The following is a 15,765-nucleotide window of genomic DNA, read 5'->3' on the forward strand; positions in this document are numbered from 1 at the left end:
TCTCATTAGCAGTTAAGTGTTATCATTGGACTCATTTCTCTGGAGCTGGTTAAGGAAAAGGAAAGTCTGTAAGGTGCCAAGTCCCCAGATCTTGCTTCTGTGTGTCTGGACGTTAGGTCTCCTAAAGAAAACTTGGGGAGATGGGCGATAATCTGGAGCAGAAAGTGTCCGAACTCACCAATGAGCCAAGGTGAGAGGAGCTGGAAATCTGCCCTTGGCTATGAACCTGCCTGTGTGCCAGGGGGTTAATGTGTGAGAGTCTGTGTCCATGACCCTGTGTGTGTGCATGTATTGTGTACGCTTGTAAATGTGCTGTTTGATAGTTGTGTGTGTATGTGCTATGAATCTGACTCACAGTCTCAGTTTAGCATATGTGGACCAAATTATCAGCCTCCTGGCATGTGATTAGGGACTCCTGATTGATTCATGTCTGTGATCATAAACACTGGCATCACAGCTGGGCACCAGGAGTGAGACTGTTGTCTCTGCTGCTGGACAAGAAGATGCCGACCTCATAAGTAACCAAGGTCAGCTCAGAGGGAGCTCAGACCTCTGCTCAGCAGTGTGTTGTGCACATGTGAGCTATGCCTGTGGGAGATACTCTCATGTATGAAAGCTGGAAGTTATGTTATTGATTTTCTCTGTGTGTATGTGACATGTGTGTGTGACTGTATGCATGGGTGTTGGTGGTGGTTTAATGACTGTGCCTGTGACTGAATAGACTTAACTGCCCCATGCTGACTGCCCTCCCCCAGCAAGGGGAAGGTCAGAAGGAGGGAAGCTCCTTAATATACTCTTATTAAAAGGAGAGTGTATACTGTTTGTTGTAGTGAGTGTGGCTGAGTGTGCATATGTGTTGTGTTGTGCTGTGTTGTGTGTGTCTTGTAGATGTTTAAATTGTTTGTGGTCTTTTTTGGTTTTGGTGAAGTGTGTGTAGTATTTAAGTTATGTATATGTGGTGAGTTGAGTGTTCCCCTGGTGCATCGTGAAGCAGGTGTGTTGATGTGCATTGCGAGTGTGTTTTGGGGTGAGTGATGTATTATTGTAGGTTGTGTATGTCCAACTTTGTATTGATTATGACTTGTATGTATGCATATGAGTGTTTATGCGGTGAACCACATATTGGCTATTCTTCCTTTAGGGTGGAAATTTGGTCAGGGGTGCCTTACATTCCCAAAACAGCAGTGTGTGTGTGTGTGTGTGTGATCTGTATCCATGACTCAAGTATTTCCTAAAGTGTCCTCCTTGTGGGGCACCATTACCTAAGATACTCAAATTCTAAGCAACACCCTTTTTCTTGAAATGGACCTGTTATCATTTTTATGTACCTGAGTGTGACTGAGTTGCTCAGAATTTTCCAACCTTTTCTTTATTTTTACTAAACATCCCAGGGAAACAAACAACTAACCATAAACTCCAGGCATCATAATGTGTGAAGGTATTGGGCAGAATTACAATTAAATAGTGACGAGACCTTGCGGAAGTTATTTAAAACATTGATTTCACTTTCATGTCTTTAAAATGGAAATAATGACACAAGTTTTATGAATCTTGCAGAGGCCCTCTGTAAATAGTTATTGCATAAATATACCTTAATGTATTTGAGCATTTTTTTGTCAGTTGGAAAGTAAATAAATATGAAGAATTAAAATTATTTAGTAAAGGGAATAAAAACATTTTGGGCAACTCTGGGTCTTCACAGGTCTAAAATAATATATTGTGCTTGGCTCCTAAACAAGAAAAGGGAAGTTTCCCTGTGTAACAGTTAAGAGCATGGTTTCTGATAACACAGACCTCTTAGACTGAACCCGATGAAGTAGCTAATTGTTGGCAATTTTTACTTTATAGAACATGGTAATAAAGACGTATATATCAAGGTATAAACATTACATATCAGATATGTAGTAGATACTAATATACACAAGTGTATTTGTGCGCCATTCTGTCCCTGCTGTACTGCTGTGTACCTACAGAATTTGTGTCATTTATGTTTCTATTTCTTAAAAACTAATATAGGTCAAAGAATACAAATCCCTAGAGCAGCTGTGAAGAGGTTTTAAAACCTGGGAATGTAAGGCTGATGTGTGGATTTAATTAGAAAATGTAGGTAAAGTCCTTAGCCTGGTACCCAAATGTTCATCTAAATGTTCAGCATTATTATGAAAGACTAGAGGCCCAGCGCACGAATTTGTGCACATTGAAAGGAAATTAATTAGAAAAAAATTTGAATATCGCTATTTGCCCTTTCTCTATAATAGACATGTCAACCCAAATCACAAATGACAATGACAGATGGAAACATACGCATGCGATAGGCGCCAGCAAGAGCTTTATATATATTGATAAACTTGCTTAATTAGACCTGCTTTCTGAATTAGCTAAACGTTTTCCAGCCCAGTGAAGCACCCCAACTTCTCTTTCAGATAACTGTCAGCAACACAGCAGTAAATATAAACACAAAGCAGATTATCATTGTAGATCACGCAGAGAGAACAAAGGGTAAAATATTTAACTGCCACAGTGTTTGACTATATTCTGCATAGTGAGAAAACCTAAAGTCATTTTCAAGTTCCACAATTTCGTCTTTTCAGTCGGGCCATATTTCTAAACTTTCTAAATCCCAGTTTTCCAGCTAATGAAAAGAAAATAGGATTCTACTGAGTCTCCTATCTACGTACTCCGAGACTTCTGTGCGGATCAAATGAATTGAGACACATGAAAACGCTTCATAGACATTTGGTTATAGTGTCAAATTTTTCCACCTGGCTATAAAGAAAGTCATGTTCTTGGGCTGAAGAAACTCCAAGGGGGCTAATCGCAGTGGAGAGGAAGCTGGGTTTGCTACATGACATCATTGCCCAGAGCCCACAGCCACCATTTCCGGGTTGGTCTGGCCTGGGCTGGGCTGTGGGCGGCATTTGTGCCATGGGGTCTTGGCAGCGTTGGCTGCGATTTGGTGGGCTATCACTCCAGAGTGGTAGCAGAGTCTGTGTCCCACTTGGGTGAAGCTGAGTATTGCTTTGTTGGCGCCAAGTCCATGGTGCCAATTCTTTGTAAATGGCCAGTGCACATCACAGCAGCTCCTGCCTTGAGCATCTACCCCTGGTGGTCAGTGTGCATCAAAGCGAATGGTTGGATGGATAGAGGGATACTTAGCATATTAGCCTTTTATATATATAAATACTTTGTGAACTATTCTGGTTTTGGGGATATTCTGACATCCAATGGCATTCAATATCAGCCCATTTCCAGAGTGTCCATGAGTTTACAGCTGATGGTCAACGGGAGCAGGCAGGTTCACAGGAAGTCTGACAATGCTCCAACAAGGCCCACTCAGCACTGGAGTCTCACATTACTTTCAGGCAGAAGCAACTAACACCACGTTGCAGGCTCTGACCTTCCATTCTTGCCACAGTGAATTATTATGAGTTGGCTCTGGCCTGGTGTAGAAATGATCCCTCCATGCTCATCAAGATATAAACTCATAGAAGTGGTCACCTTGATTTTCTTGCTCACTGCTGCATTTCAGTCCTTAGTAAATGTCCTGATTCAGTCTTAATGTTAATAGTAATATTTGAATAAATAGTGAACCCTTCTATGTGATGAGGTATTGTTGACTACTTTGGGGATCAATGTTTTCCTGGAACCAAGCTGGAATAGAGGGAAGATGCATACATCCAACCTGTGTAAAATTAATATGAAAGTATTTAAAAATTAATGGTTTTTTCAGAGAATGACAATATGAGATGAGATGTCCTGGTCTTCCTTTCTAGGTTCCTGAGACTCCCAACCCTTCTTCATCCCCAGCAGACAGAAGAGCAGCATGAGGCCTGAGAACCAGAGCAGCGTGTCCCAGTTCCTCCTCCTGGGGCTCCCCATCCCGCCAGGGCAGCAGGGCCTGTTCTTCACCCTGTTCCTGGGCATGTACCTGACCACGGTGCTGGGCAACCTGCTCATCATCCTGCTCATCAGGCTGGACTCCCGCCTGCACACGCCCATGTACTTCTTCCTCAGCCACTTGGCCTTCTCTGACATTTCTCTTTCCTCTGTCACTGTCCCTAAGATGCTCATGAACATGCAGACTCATCAACAATCCATCTCCCATGTGGGATGCATTTCTCAGTTGTATTTTTTCATACTTTTTGGTGGTCTTGACAATTTTCTTCTGGCTGTGATGGCATATGACAGGTACGTGGCCATCTGTCAGCCTCTATACTACACCACCATCATGAGGGAGGGGCTGTGTGTGCTGTTGGTAGCTGGCTCCTGGATTCTCTCCTGTGTCCATGATTTGTTGCACACCCTCCTCTTGGTCCAACTCTCTTTCTGTGCTGACAATACAATCACCCACTTCTTTTGTGATCTCGCTGCTCTCCTGAAGCTGAGCTGCTCAGACATCTCTCTCAATGAGCTGGTCATATTCACCGAGGGAGGAATGATTTTCTTTTTGTGTTTTGGTGTTATTTTGGGCTCCTATATCCGTATAGGAAACATCATCCTGAGGGTGCCCTCCACTAAGAGACTCTATAAAGCCTTTTCTACCTGTGGCTCCCATCTCTCTGTGGTGTTTTTATACTATGGGACAACTGTAGGTGTTTACTTTTTCTCCTCATCATGGGGTTCCAAAGACATAATTGCTTCGGTCATGTATACAGTAGTTACCCCCATGCTGAACCCCTTCATCTACAGCCTGAGGAACAGAGATATAAAAGAGGTCTTAGAGATGTGTGTCAATAGGGTTAAGTTCTTTAGGCAGCAATCACTAAATCCTCCTGTTGCAGTCAGGAGCACAGTGAGATAGATCTCCTAAGATTATTGTATGGTCGACATCACCATACATCTTTCATAGAATATACTTTCTTTCATATGTACAGTGTTGTTAATATGTCATTTATGTTACGTTTGCTACTTGGATTATTAATAATTATTTATTCCCAATTAATATTTTCACATGTCCATCATCTCTTATAATATACAGTATATGCATAATCTTATGCAAAACATGTTACACTATTATAACTGTGGTTTTGTCTCTTTCTGTTTTGAGATATGTCATTTTTTGCTTATGCATTTTTAAGAATTTTATGTTATCGAATAGCCACTTATTAAGCATCATGATCTGCTCCTGGTAGTCTTTCCTTTTTATTACCTGATTTTTTTATGCTGCCTTTTGTTGGCTTCTGGCTAATTGTGCACATGTCTTCCTAATGTTGGCTGACTGCAATCAGGCATGATAAGAATAATTAAACAGTAAAAATTGTTATGTGCTACAAGGCAAGGATGTTAGAGAAAGAGACTCTTGAGGAATGCATTTAAGAACACACTACTAATTTTATAATTAGGAAGAGTTTCTAGTAATGGGTCCTACCTTAATACCTCATCTACTTCTGATATTAATATAAATATGTTATATCTATGTAGATATAGATACATATACAGATAGAGATACAGTTAGATATATAGATACTACCATGGCATAGTGTAGTGTAGTATAGTATAGTATGGTATGGCATGGCATGGCATGGCATGGCATGGCATGGCATGTTATAGTATAATATGGTATGGTATGGTATAGTATAGTATAGTATAGTATAGTATAGTATAGTGTAGTGTAGTGTAGTGTAGTGTAGTGTAGTGTAGCATAGCATAGCATCGCATGGCATGGCATGATATGGTTTGGTAAGGCATAGCTTAGCATAGCACAGCATAGCGTAGTGTAGTGTAGTGTAGTATAGTAAATATGGTATAGTATAGTCAGGATGCAGCTTTTTCCTGGTTGGTGTTTAAATGGTATTTCTTTTCCATCAATTTAAACATTTCTTTGTCCTTATATCTGTGAGGTGTGCATTGTTCAATAGGTAATGCTGGATAGTGTTCATTTTACGTAAAACAACAATTAGTATATTTCTGGATATACTGCCTATGGATATCTAATCCTCTCTAATAAAATGGTAATATGCAAATTAACCATCACTCCGCTACATAAGCCACACCCACCAGCCAAGCCACGCCCACCAGCCAATCAGGGCGAGTATGCAAATTAACCCCAATCCAAGATGGCTACAGCCACAGAGAGCAAGGTTTCCCAGGTAACAGAGCAAGCCAAGCTTTCCATAGCCGTTGCAGGCCTAAGCCTCCACTCAAGCTACAAAGTTTCAATTATAGAAGGTAAACAAATTCAAACAAATGGCGGCAGAATGGAGCTTGAGAGAGCAGGCCAGGGTTGCTGGCGGCAACAGGGGAAGCAAAGCTTTCTGCACACCCTGGCCGGGCTCACCCGCTTAAGGCTACAAAGTTTCAATTGTAGAAGGTGAATTAACTGCCACAGAAATGGCTGCCGCCCCAGAAATGGCTGCCGCCCCAGGCTACAAAGTTTCAATTGTAGAAGGAAAATAAATTCCAGATACCAGGGCCTCCCCTTGGGTTGCCAGGGGGCGTGGCCGGCCTGCAAACCACCACAGGCCCCTGGCTCAGGCCGCCCCTCACCCCAAGGGAACCCCCACCCTTATCTGTGACACCCTTCAGGGCAAACCAGCTAGCCCCCACCTGTGCACCAGGCCTCTATCCTATTTAATAAAAGAGTAATATACAGATTGATCATCACTGCAACACACAATATAGCTGCCCCCATGTGGTCAAAGATCCTGCCCCCATGTGGACACAAGATGGCCACTACAAGATGGCCAGCAGGAGAGGGCAGTTGGGAGGCACCCGGCCTGCAAGGGAGGGCAGTTGTGAGGGACGAGGCCTGCAAGGGAGGGCAGTTGAGAGGGACCAGGCTTGCAAGGGAGGGCAGTTGGAGGTGATCAACCCTGCAGGCGAGGGCAGTTAGGGGTGACCAGGCTGGCAGAGGAGGGAAGTTGGGGGCCAACAGGCTGGCAGGGGAGCAGTTAAGCATCAACCAGGCTGGCAGCGGAGTGGTTAGGGGGTGATCAGGCTGGCAGGCAGAAGCGGTTAGGGGCAATCAGGAAGGCAGGCAGGCAAGCAGTTGGGAGCCAGCAGTCCTGGATTGTGAGAGGGATGTCCGACTGCCCGTTTAGGCACGATCCCACCAGGATCGGGCCTAAACGGGCAGTCGGACATCCCTCCAGGAGTCCCAGATTGGAGAGGGTACAGGCAGGGCTGAGGGACAACCACCTGCCGTGCACGAATTTCGTGCACCGGGCTTCTAGTATAATTATAATACATTTGAATTTATATTTTCCTTATTACTATATTTGCCATTTGTTTAATCTGTTTCACATATATTCCTCTTGTCTTCCTCTGTTTCACGTAAATATATATATTCAGTCCCATTTCCCCTAATTAACGTATTAATCATACATTATTATTATTGCTTTAATTCTTCTATGTGCCATTGGCAGGCATCACTTTTTACTTTCTACTTAGCTATTTGAGGTATACAATTCAGTGGCATTTAGGACACATATAACCAATATCTCATTTCATGATCATTAAAGAAAACTTTATAAAACATCAAGTGAGTATTTTTCAACTGTGAGAAAAATAGAACAAAGATATCTATAAATCAATGTGGAGAAATATTAGAATACTAGAGGCCTGGTGAACAAAAATTCATGCACTGGAGGGGGTCCCTCAGCCTAGCCTGCCCCCTCTCACAATCCCAGAGTCCTCAGGGGATGTCCTACTTACAGCTCCCTTGTGGGCTGTGACCGGGCTGATCAGGAGAAGGCGCCGTTCCCATCACCCCACTGCTGCTGCCACTGCCAGCCACTGTGGCTGTGAGGCCTGAGCCCCGGGCCTCACAGCTGCCTAAGCTCATGGCTGCTGTGAGCCCACGGCTGCTGTGAGCCCACAGCTGCTGTGGCTTGTTGGATGGACATCCATATGGACGTCTGGAAGACATCCGCCCTAATAAGCATATTACCCTTTTTTAGTATAAATATTGCTGAATGGAAAAAGCAATGTGTAAAAGAGTATTTATAGCATGCTACTTGTTATGTAAAAACAAAGGGGAATAAAATATATATATATGTGTCTGCCCATTTGATCAGAAAGAAGCACAGGAAGAATAAATTAGAAACTAATGAAATTGTTTACCAACAGGAGTTGGAGCAGAAGAGATGAGGAGAGGAGTAGAATTATTTGTGTAGTTTTGACTACACTGTCTTTGCAAGTAAAACATAAATATAAAAGGTGGTTAATAAAGCAAAATAGAGTAAAACAAATCAAATGTACTTAACTATATTTTAAATTAACTCCAAAATTAGAGTAAAGGGGAAAATTAAGTAAATGCCCTAAGATATTGTTGAACCCAGAATTTATATTTATCTCTAAATCCTATCTAATAAAGAGGGAATAGGTTAATTGACCCATACGCAGTCGCAAAGATGGCGGCACCCACAGCCAATAAGGAGGAAATATGCCAATTGACTGCCACACCCTCAAAGATGGCGGCACCCACAGCCACAAGATGGCGGTGCTCAGTCCCCTCAGCCCCACAGGGGTGGCAGGCGTGCGGCAAGACGGGGCCCTCCCCCAGGCAGGCCGGGACGTTCTGTGCGACTGCTTCCAGAGTCCCCCAGTCCCCTCATCCACCCAGACATCCAGGGCCGGCCCAAGGCCTAGGCAAGCCTCGGATGGCAGCTGCCCAGATGCCCAGGGCCGCTCGAGGCTCAGGTAACCAGGGCCTCCCATGGATTGTGCTGCTGGCAGTGGCAGCAGCAGAGGTGTGATAGGGTGTCGCCTTCCCCTGATTGCCGGGTCGCCTCTCACCCCTGAGGGATCCCGGACGGTGAGAGGGGGCAGGCTAGGCTGAGGAACACCCCTCCAGTGCATGAATTTCCATGCACCGGGCTTCTAGTTAAAAATAAAACACTGAAAACAATGTCTTAAGTTGTACATTGTATCGCATTAACAGTTCAAGGTTCTGAAACAAGTCACCATGTATCCAATGATTCAGTACATAAGCGACCATTGAGGAAAAGGAAGTGACCCTCACTCTCAGGGAACAGAGCTCTGTACATGGAAAAGGAGAGGCTGGAAAGAACTCAATGGTGTCAAACTAGAATTGCAGCTATCAATTCAAACTCCTGGATTTTAAATGTATAAATATATTGCAATTTACATGTTATATATCATCCTCTATATTGTTCCCATCCTCATTCTCTCTGTCCTGCTCCTGAACCACCTCCTATGAGCAAACATGCTTTTAAGTTTCTTAGTTTCTCAATTTTCCTTCCTGTTGATATATATATATATATATATATATATATATATATATATATTCCCAGTTGGCTTCTCTGATGCCATTTAGAATCCTTGAAAGCAATGAACTGACCCAAAGCTTCAAAATGAATAACAACTGTAATGGGTTACAACTTAGAGAATAAGAATCCATGAATACTTAATAATATAAATGAATAAAGAAAAAACTAACAGGTGTTGGATAAGAATAATTTCCTTCTTTTAGGATAGCACAACTAATAAATAAGAAATCATAGAATTTGAAAAATCACCATTTGGCCTTCACATTTGCAATAATCCTATATAATAATAGAGTAATATGTAAATTACCATCACTCCGCTACGTCCACGATTGGGCGGCGGGAGGCTGGGGGGCGGGACTAGGGGTGGCCTATCCAGCCGTTGAAAGGCATGGGATGGGCAGGACTCCTGCCCCCTGCGCCTCTCAACGGCCAGATCCGAGGCCTCTGAGGGGGGCTGCGCCTCTCAACAGCAGGGTAGCCAGGTGTCCGCGGCCGCTGAGGGAGGCTGCCACGGACACCCGGGTACCCTGCCATCGGAGTCGGGTAGCCGGGTGTCCACGCCAGCTCCAGGCCAAAAGCCTAGGGTCATCACGAGCAGAAAGGCCTACCAGTAACCAGGAAGTGCATGGAGCACCTCTTGGTCCCTCCCCTCCACTTCCCCCACCCCTGGCCCACAGGCTCCCATCAGGCTGGATGGCCAATGGAGAGACATAGGGAACCGAGCTGGGTGGCAGCGAAGCGGGACTGGGGATTGGCGAGCGGGCGCAAGGCAGACCTCCTGCTCCCTCCCCCAGGTGACATTCTTCTGAAAGGCACGTGGAGCCTCCACTGCACAGCCTTCCTGGACTAGGACTCACAGCTGTGAGAGGCTCCAGAGCAGAGACTTCAACAAGGACTTCAGCGCCTCCTCAGGGGGGAAAAACCACCACCTCCCTACTCCCCAGCTGCTTCAGTGTCTGCAAGAAACTGCGCATGCTCCTTCCTGAGAGATGGGCGGTTCCCTGATGGCAGCTGGGCCAGTGCAGGGATGGAGAGAGGGAGGGCGGGGCAGGAGCAAGGGTGAAGCCCCGGTTCCCTGCACCTCCTCCCACAGGCATAGCCCTTCCAGGTGTTATGATAAAGAGTTGTGTTTTTCTAACTCTGTCCAGGTAAAGGAAACAAGTGTCTGTTAACTTCTGATCTTACTCTCCAAACCGCCAGTTAATCCCTCTGGATGCATCATATCCAACCTCCAAAGGATCCGAGGGGCAGGTTCAACCTTCGTTCCATAGGTGAGGAAACTGACCAATAAACATATGGGTCTCATAACTCAGTGTCAGCTCCCGCAGAAATCTCCGGGTAATAACTCAGATTGTATATCTAAGGGTATATTTTCTTCTATTTTCATGTTTAATTCAATCCCAGGAATTAAATAATACAATAAAGAATAAAATGAGTTCAGAGGGCTCAGCATTGAATTCCCAGAGCCTTTGGTCCCACACAATCCACAGAGCTCAGTTATCCTGAGATGAAAGAAAAGGAAAGAGAAACATGAAAGGTTTCCTAGCTCAGTCATAGAGACATCTCATAGCCACATACTAAGGACACGGCATTAACTTAGGGGTGGAAAGGACACAAATGGAATAGAAGATGGAGCCATTTCCGTTCAGATTCAAACCAAGTTAACAAGGCAGAAAAAACACTGGACACCATGAAAGAATGAGATGAAATGGTTTGGTAGGGAGTGTCACAGACCTCGCAGGGACAGCACCTGGGGCTCTGGACATGATGGGAGGAGAGAGGGGGCTGGTTGAGAGCAAGTGCATGGAATGGCCTGGGAGTAGAAACAAGAGGGTGATATGCAGAAGGTGGGCCCCAACTGGGTGATGATAGGGGGCAAGCCTGCGGGAGGGGGCCAAGTGCCCCCACCTCTGCTGAGGGGTGCATGTGTCTGTCCTGGGAGCTACGGCTGATGGAGAGGGAGGCTATGGCTCTATGTGGATGAGTTGCCAATGAGAGCTTCCCTGCAGCCAGAGTACTCAGTGTTCTCAACACGATGGGAGCACAGGATCACATACACAACGTAACGAAAGAAAAAGCATCCTATTCCCAACTTATTCACAGACTTCTGTTTCTGGTATCTATATTCCCAATGTGTCCACAAGTAAATTTGGAAAAAGAAAAAAGATTTGTACATGATATGACTGCATCTTTAGAAAACCCAAGTGATCACAACCAGAACACTTTTAACACCTAATGAGCCAAATACACTGATGAACAAAAAGAGACACAGATGCATGAATAGACTGTGGAACCTCAGAGGGAAGGCGGGGGACGGTGGGTGGGTGGGAAGAGATCAACCAATGGTCTGTGTACATATATGCATCATCCCTGGACACAAACAATGGGGTGGTGAGGGCCTAGAGGGGGTTGTAGGCTGGAAAAGATTAATGGGGGGAAAGGGGACCTATGTAAACCTTTCAACAATAAAGATTTAGTAAAAAATAAAAATAAAATAAAAGCTAAGAATAACTGCCCTGACCAGGTGGCTTCATTGGTTGGAGCTTCGTCCTGTACATTGAAAGGTTGTGTGTTTGAACCCATGTCGGGGTGTGTGTGGGAGGCCACTGAGCAAGTGGTACCTGGAGAAGGGAGGCTCCGTGGAGGTAAACACAGTCCAGGCCTCACCCATGATCCCAGGCCCATCCTCTGCTGAGTGAGACCAGACCTCCCAGCTTCCTGTCGAGTCACTGGTCTCTGAGTCATAAGGCCACTTCCCCATGTTCCCCAGAATGGACTGCTCAGTAACCATCCATACTAATAAAAGGGTAATATGCTAATTAGACTAGGTGACCAGACATCTTCTGGACATCCAACTTCCTTCCAGACAAAGCCATGGTGGTGGGGGCTGAGGCAGAGGTGGTTAGGGGCAATCAGGTGGGCAGGGGAGGGCAGTTGGGGGCCATCAGGCCAGCAGGGCAGGGCAGTTGGGGGCCATCAGGCCAGCAGGGCAGGACAATTGGGGGCCATGAGGGGAGCAGTTAGAGAGCGATTAGGCCAGCAGGCAGGCAAGCAGTTAGGAGCCAGCAGTCCCGGATTGCGAGAGGGATGTCTAACTGTTGCTGCCCTGTGAATGGGGCCTAAACTGGCAGTCGGACCTCCCCCAACGGGTCCTCAATTGGAGAGGGTGCAGGCTGGGCTGAGGGGGATTCCCCCCGCCACCCCGTGCACAAATTTTGTGCACCGGGCCTCTAGTTTTCTCATATAAGAATCACCAATGACGGCCTCACAGGGGAGTTTTATCAAACATTCCAAGAAGAACTAACACTTTGTCTTAAAAATACTCCAAAAAATCCAAGAGGAAGGAACACTTCCAACCTCTTTTTATGAGGCCAGCATTATCCCAATTCCAAAACTAGATAAAGACACTACAAAGAAAGATTACAGGCCAGTATTCCTGGTGAACATAGACGCTAAAATTCACAATAAAATATTAGCAAATAGGATCCAGCAATATATTAGAAAGATCATACACCGTGACCAAGTGGGATTTATTCCAGGGATGCAAGGCTGGAACAGTATTCACAAATTAGTAAAACTGATACGTCACATAAACAAACTGAAAGACAAAATCACACGACCATATCAATAGAGGCAGAAAAAGCACTTGACAAAATCCAACACCCATTTTTGGCAAAAAAATCTCAGCAAAGTGTGATAGAGGGATCATACCTCAATATAATAAAGACTATATATGACCCATCTACAGCCACAATTGTACTCAATGGACAAAAACTAAAACTATTTCCAGTAAGAACAGGAGCAAGAGGGGATTTACACTTTACCACTCTTATTCAACACTAGAGGTATAGGAAGCGGTTATAGGGTTAAGCCTCAGACTGACCTGCTGGCAAAGTCGCAAACAAGTCCCAGCTTGGAGGGCACAGTCCTCTAAGCATAATTAAGCTTGATCTTGTAACTGCTCCCTAGATCTTTCCTGGGTTGCTAGTGGGCTGTGGGAGGGGCAGCAAGTGCTGCCAAAACAAGTGAAACTTACAAGAACATTGTGAACTACCTTGTTTGTCCATGACTATAAAATAAACCATTAGCTTGCAGTCTGGATCTGTTCTGTGGCCTCAGCCAGGCACAGAAGATCCACCTAGACCCAGCCTTTTCTCTTTGTCTATCATTTCTCCACCCTTCGTCGCCCCCGCTCAGGCTTGCCAAACCCTTGGCTGTGCTGGCGCAGCACATAGAGGCCCGATGCAAGAAATTCATGCAAGTGTAGCCTTCCATCCCCCTGCTACCGGCACCAGCTTCCCTCCGGCACCCGGGACCCAGGCTTCCCTCGCCTGGAAGTTTGTCTGGAAGGATGTCTGGTCTAATTAGCATGTTACATTTTTATTATTATAGATAGTACTGGAAGAGCGAGGACAGTGATCAAACAAGAAGAAAATATAAAAGTCATCCAAATTGAAAAGGAGGAAGTAAAATTCTCATTATTCGCAGATGACACAATATTGTACATAGAAAATCATAAACACTCCACCAAAAAACTACTAGATTTAATAAATTAATTTGGCAAAGTAGCAGGATAAAAAATTAACACTCAGAAATCCATTGCATTTTTATACACCACTAATGATCTATCAGAAAGAGAAACTAAAAAACAATCTCATTTACTTTTGCAAGTAAAAGGTAAGAATTTATTAATAAAAATTTATTAAGCCCTAACTGGTTTGGCTCAGTGGATAGAACGTCAGCCTGCAGAATGAAAGGCCCCAGGATCAATTCCTGTCAAGGGCATGTACCTTGGTTGCATGCACATCCCCAGTAGGAGGTGTGCAGGAGGCAGCTGATCGATGTTTCTCTCCCATTGATGTTTCTGACTCACTATCCCTCTCCCTTCCTCTCTGTAAAAAAATCAATAAAACATATTTTTTAAAAAATTTATTAATAAACTTAACCAAAGGAGGTAAAAGACTTGTCCTTGGAAAACTACGAAACAATGCAAAAAGATATAGAAAAACATATAACAAGTGGAAAAATATACTGTATACATAGATCTGTAGAATTAACATCCTTAAAATGTCAATACTACCCAAAGCAATCTATAAATTCAATGCAATACTTATTAAAACACCAACGGCATATTTCACAGATCTAGAACAAACACTCCAAAAAGATCATGAATTGCAACAGCAAACTTGAGAAAAAAGAACAAAGTTGGAGAGATCACAATACCAGATACCAAGTTATATTACAAACACACTGTAATCAAATCAGCCTGGTACTGGCATAAGTACAGGGATACAGATATGGAACAGAACAGAGATCCCAGAAACTGACTTAAGCCGTTAATGCTCAATTAAAATTTGACAATGGAGACAAGAGCATACAATGGAGTCAAGACAATCTCTTCAATAAATAGTGTTGGGAAAATAGGAAAGATACATGCAAAAAAAAAAAAAAGAAAGAAAGAAAAGAAACTAGATCACTTTCTTATACTATATAAGAAAATATTGGATAAAAGACTTAAATGTGAGTCATGAAACCATAAAAATCCTAAAAGAAAACAGGCAGCAAAAGCTCAGAAATTTCATGTAGCAGAAATTTCACAGGTATATAGGCTAGGGCAAAAGAAATAAGGAAAAAGTAAACAAATGGGACTACATCAAAATAAAAAGCTTTTGCACAACGAAGGAAACTAGCATCAAAATAAAAAGAGACCCCATTGTATGGGAGAATATATTTTCCAATGATACATCTGATAGAGGGTTAATTTCCAAAATATATAAAGTACTCATACAACTCAACAAAAGGAAGACAAACAATCCAATTGAAAAATGGGCAGAAGACCCTAATAGACACTTCTCCAAAGAGGATATGCAAATGTCCAAGAGATGTGTGAAAAAGGGCTCAATGTTACTGATCATCAGAGAGATGCAAATTAAAATGACAATGAAGTACTATGTCATACCTGCCAGTATGACTACCATCACTAAATCAACAAATAGCAAGTGCTAGTGAGGATGTGGAGAAAAGGAAAACTCTAGTGGGAATGTAGACTGGTATAACCACTATGGAAAACAGTGTGGTTTCCTAAAAAAATTAAAAATGGAACTATCGTTTAACCACATGATCCCACTTTTAGGAATATGTCCTAAGAAGCCTGAAACACCAATCAAAAGGAATATGTGCACCCCCATGTTCATAGCAGCATTGGTTACAATAGCTAAGATCTGGAAACAGCCAAAGTGCCCATCAATAGATGAATGGATTAAAAAAACAAACAGTGGCATATTTCACAATGGAATACTATGCAGCTGTAAAATAGAAGGATCTCTTAACCTTTGAGACAGCATGGAGAGACCTGGAGAGTATTATGCTAAGTAAAATAAGCCAGTCAGAGAAAGATAACTAATACATGATCTAACTTATATGTGGAATCTAATGAACACAATAAACTGACTAGCAAAAGAGACCCAGAGACATTGAAGCATGCAGCAGATTGATGTATTTTAGAGGGAATGGGGGACAGGAGAGATTAACCAAA

General features: G+C 43.6%; 1 protein-coding gene across 1 annotated transcript; it reads left to right on the plus strand.

Annotated features, from left to right (window-relative positions):
• Window positions 1-3,823: 3,823 nt before the first annotated feature.
• LOC307111281 (olfactory receptor 1J4-like) lies at window positions 3,824-4,801 on the plus strand (the record flags this gene model as incomplete). Its single annotated transcript, XM_079791068.1, has 1 exon — window positions 3,824-4,801. The coding sequence occupies one exon, from the start codon at window positions 3,824-3,826 to the stop codon at window positions 4,799-4,801; it is 978 nt and encodes a 325-aa protein (XP_079647194.1).
• Between the last annotated feature and the right edge of the window lie 10,964 nt (window positions 4,802-15,765).

The sequence above is a fragment of the Cnephaeus nilssonii genome, assembly GCF_951640355.1.
Source record: "Cnephaeus nilssonii genome assembly, chromosome: 14".
In the NCBI taxonomy this organism is placed as follows: domain Eukaryota; kingdom Metazoa; phylum Chordata; class Mammalia; order Chiroptera; family Vespertilionidae; genus Cnephaeus; species Cnephaeus nilssonii.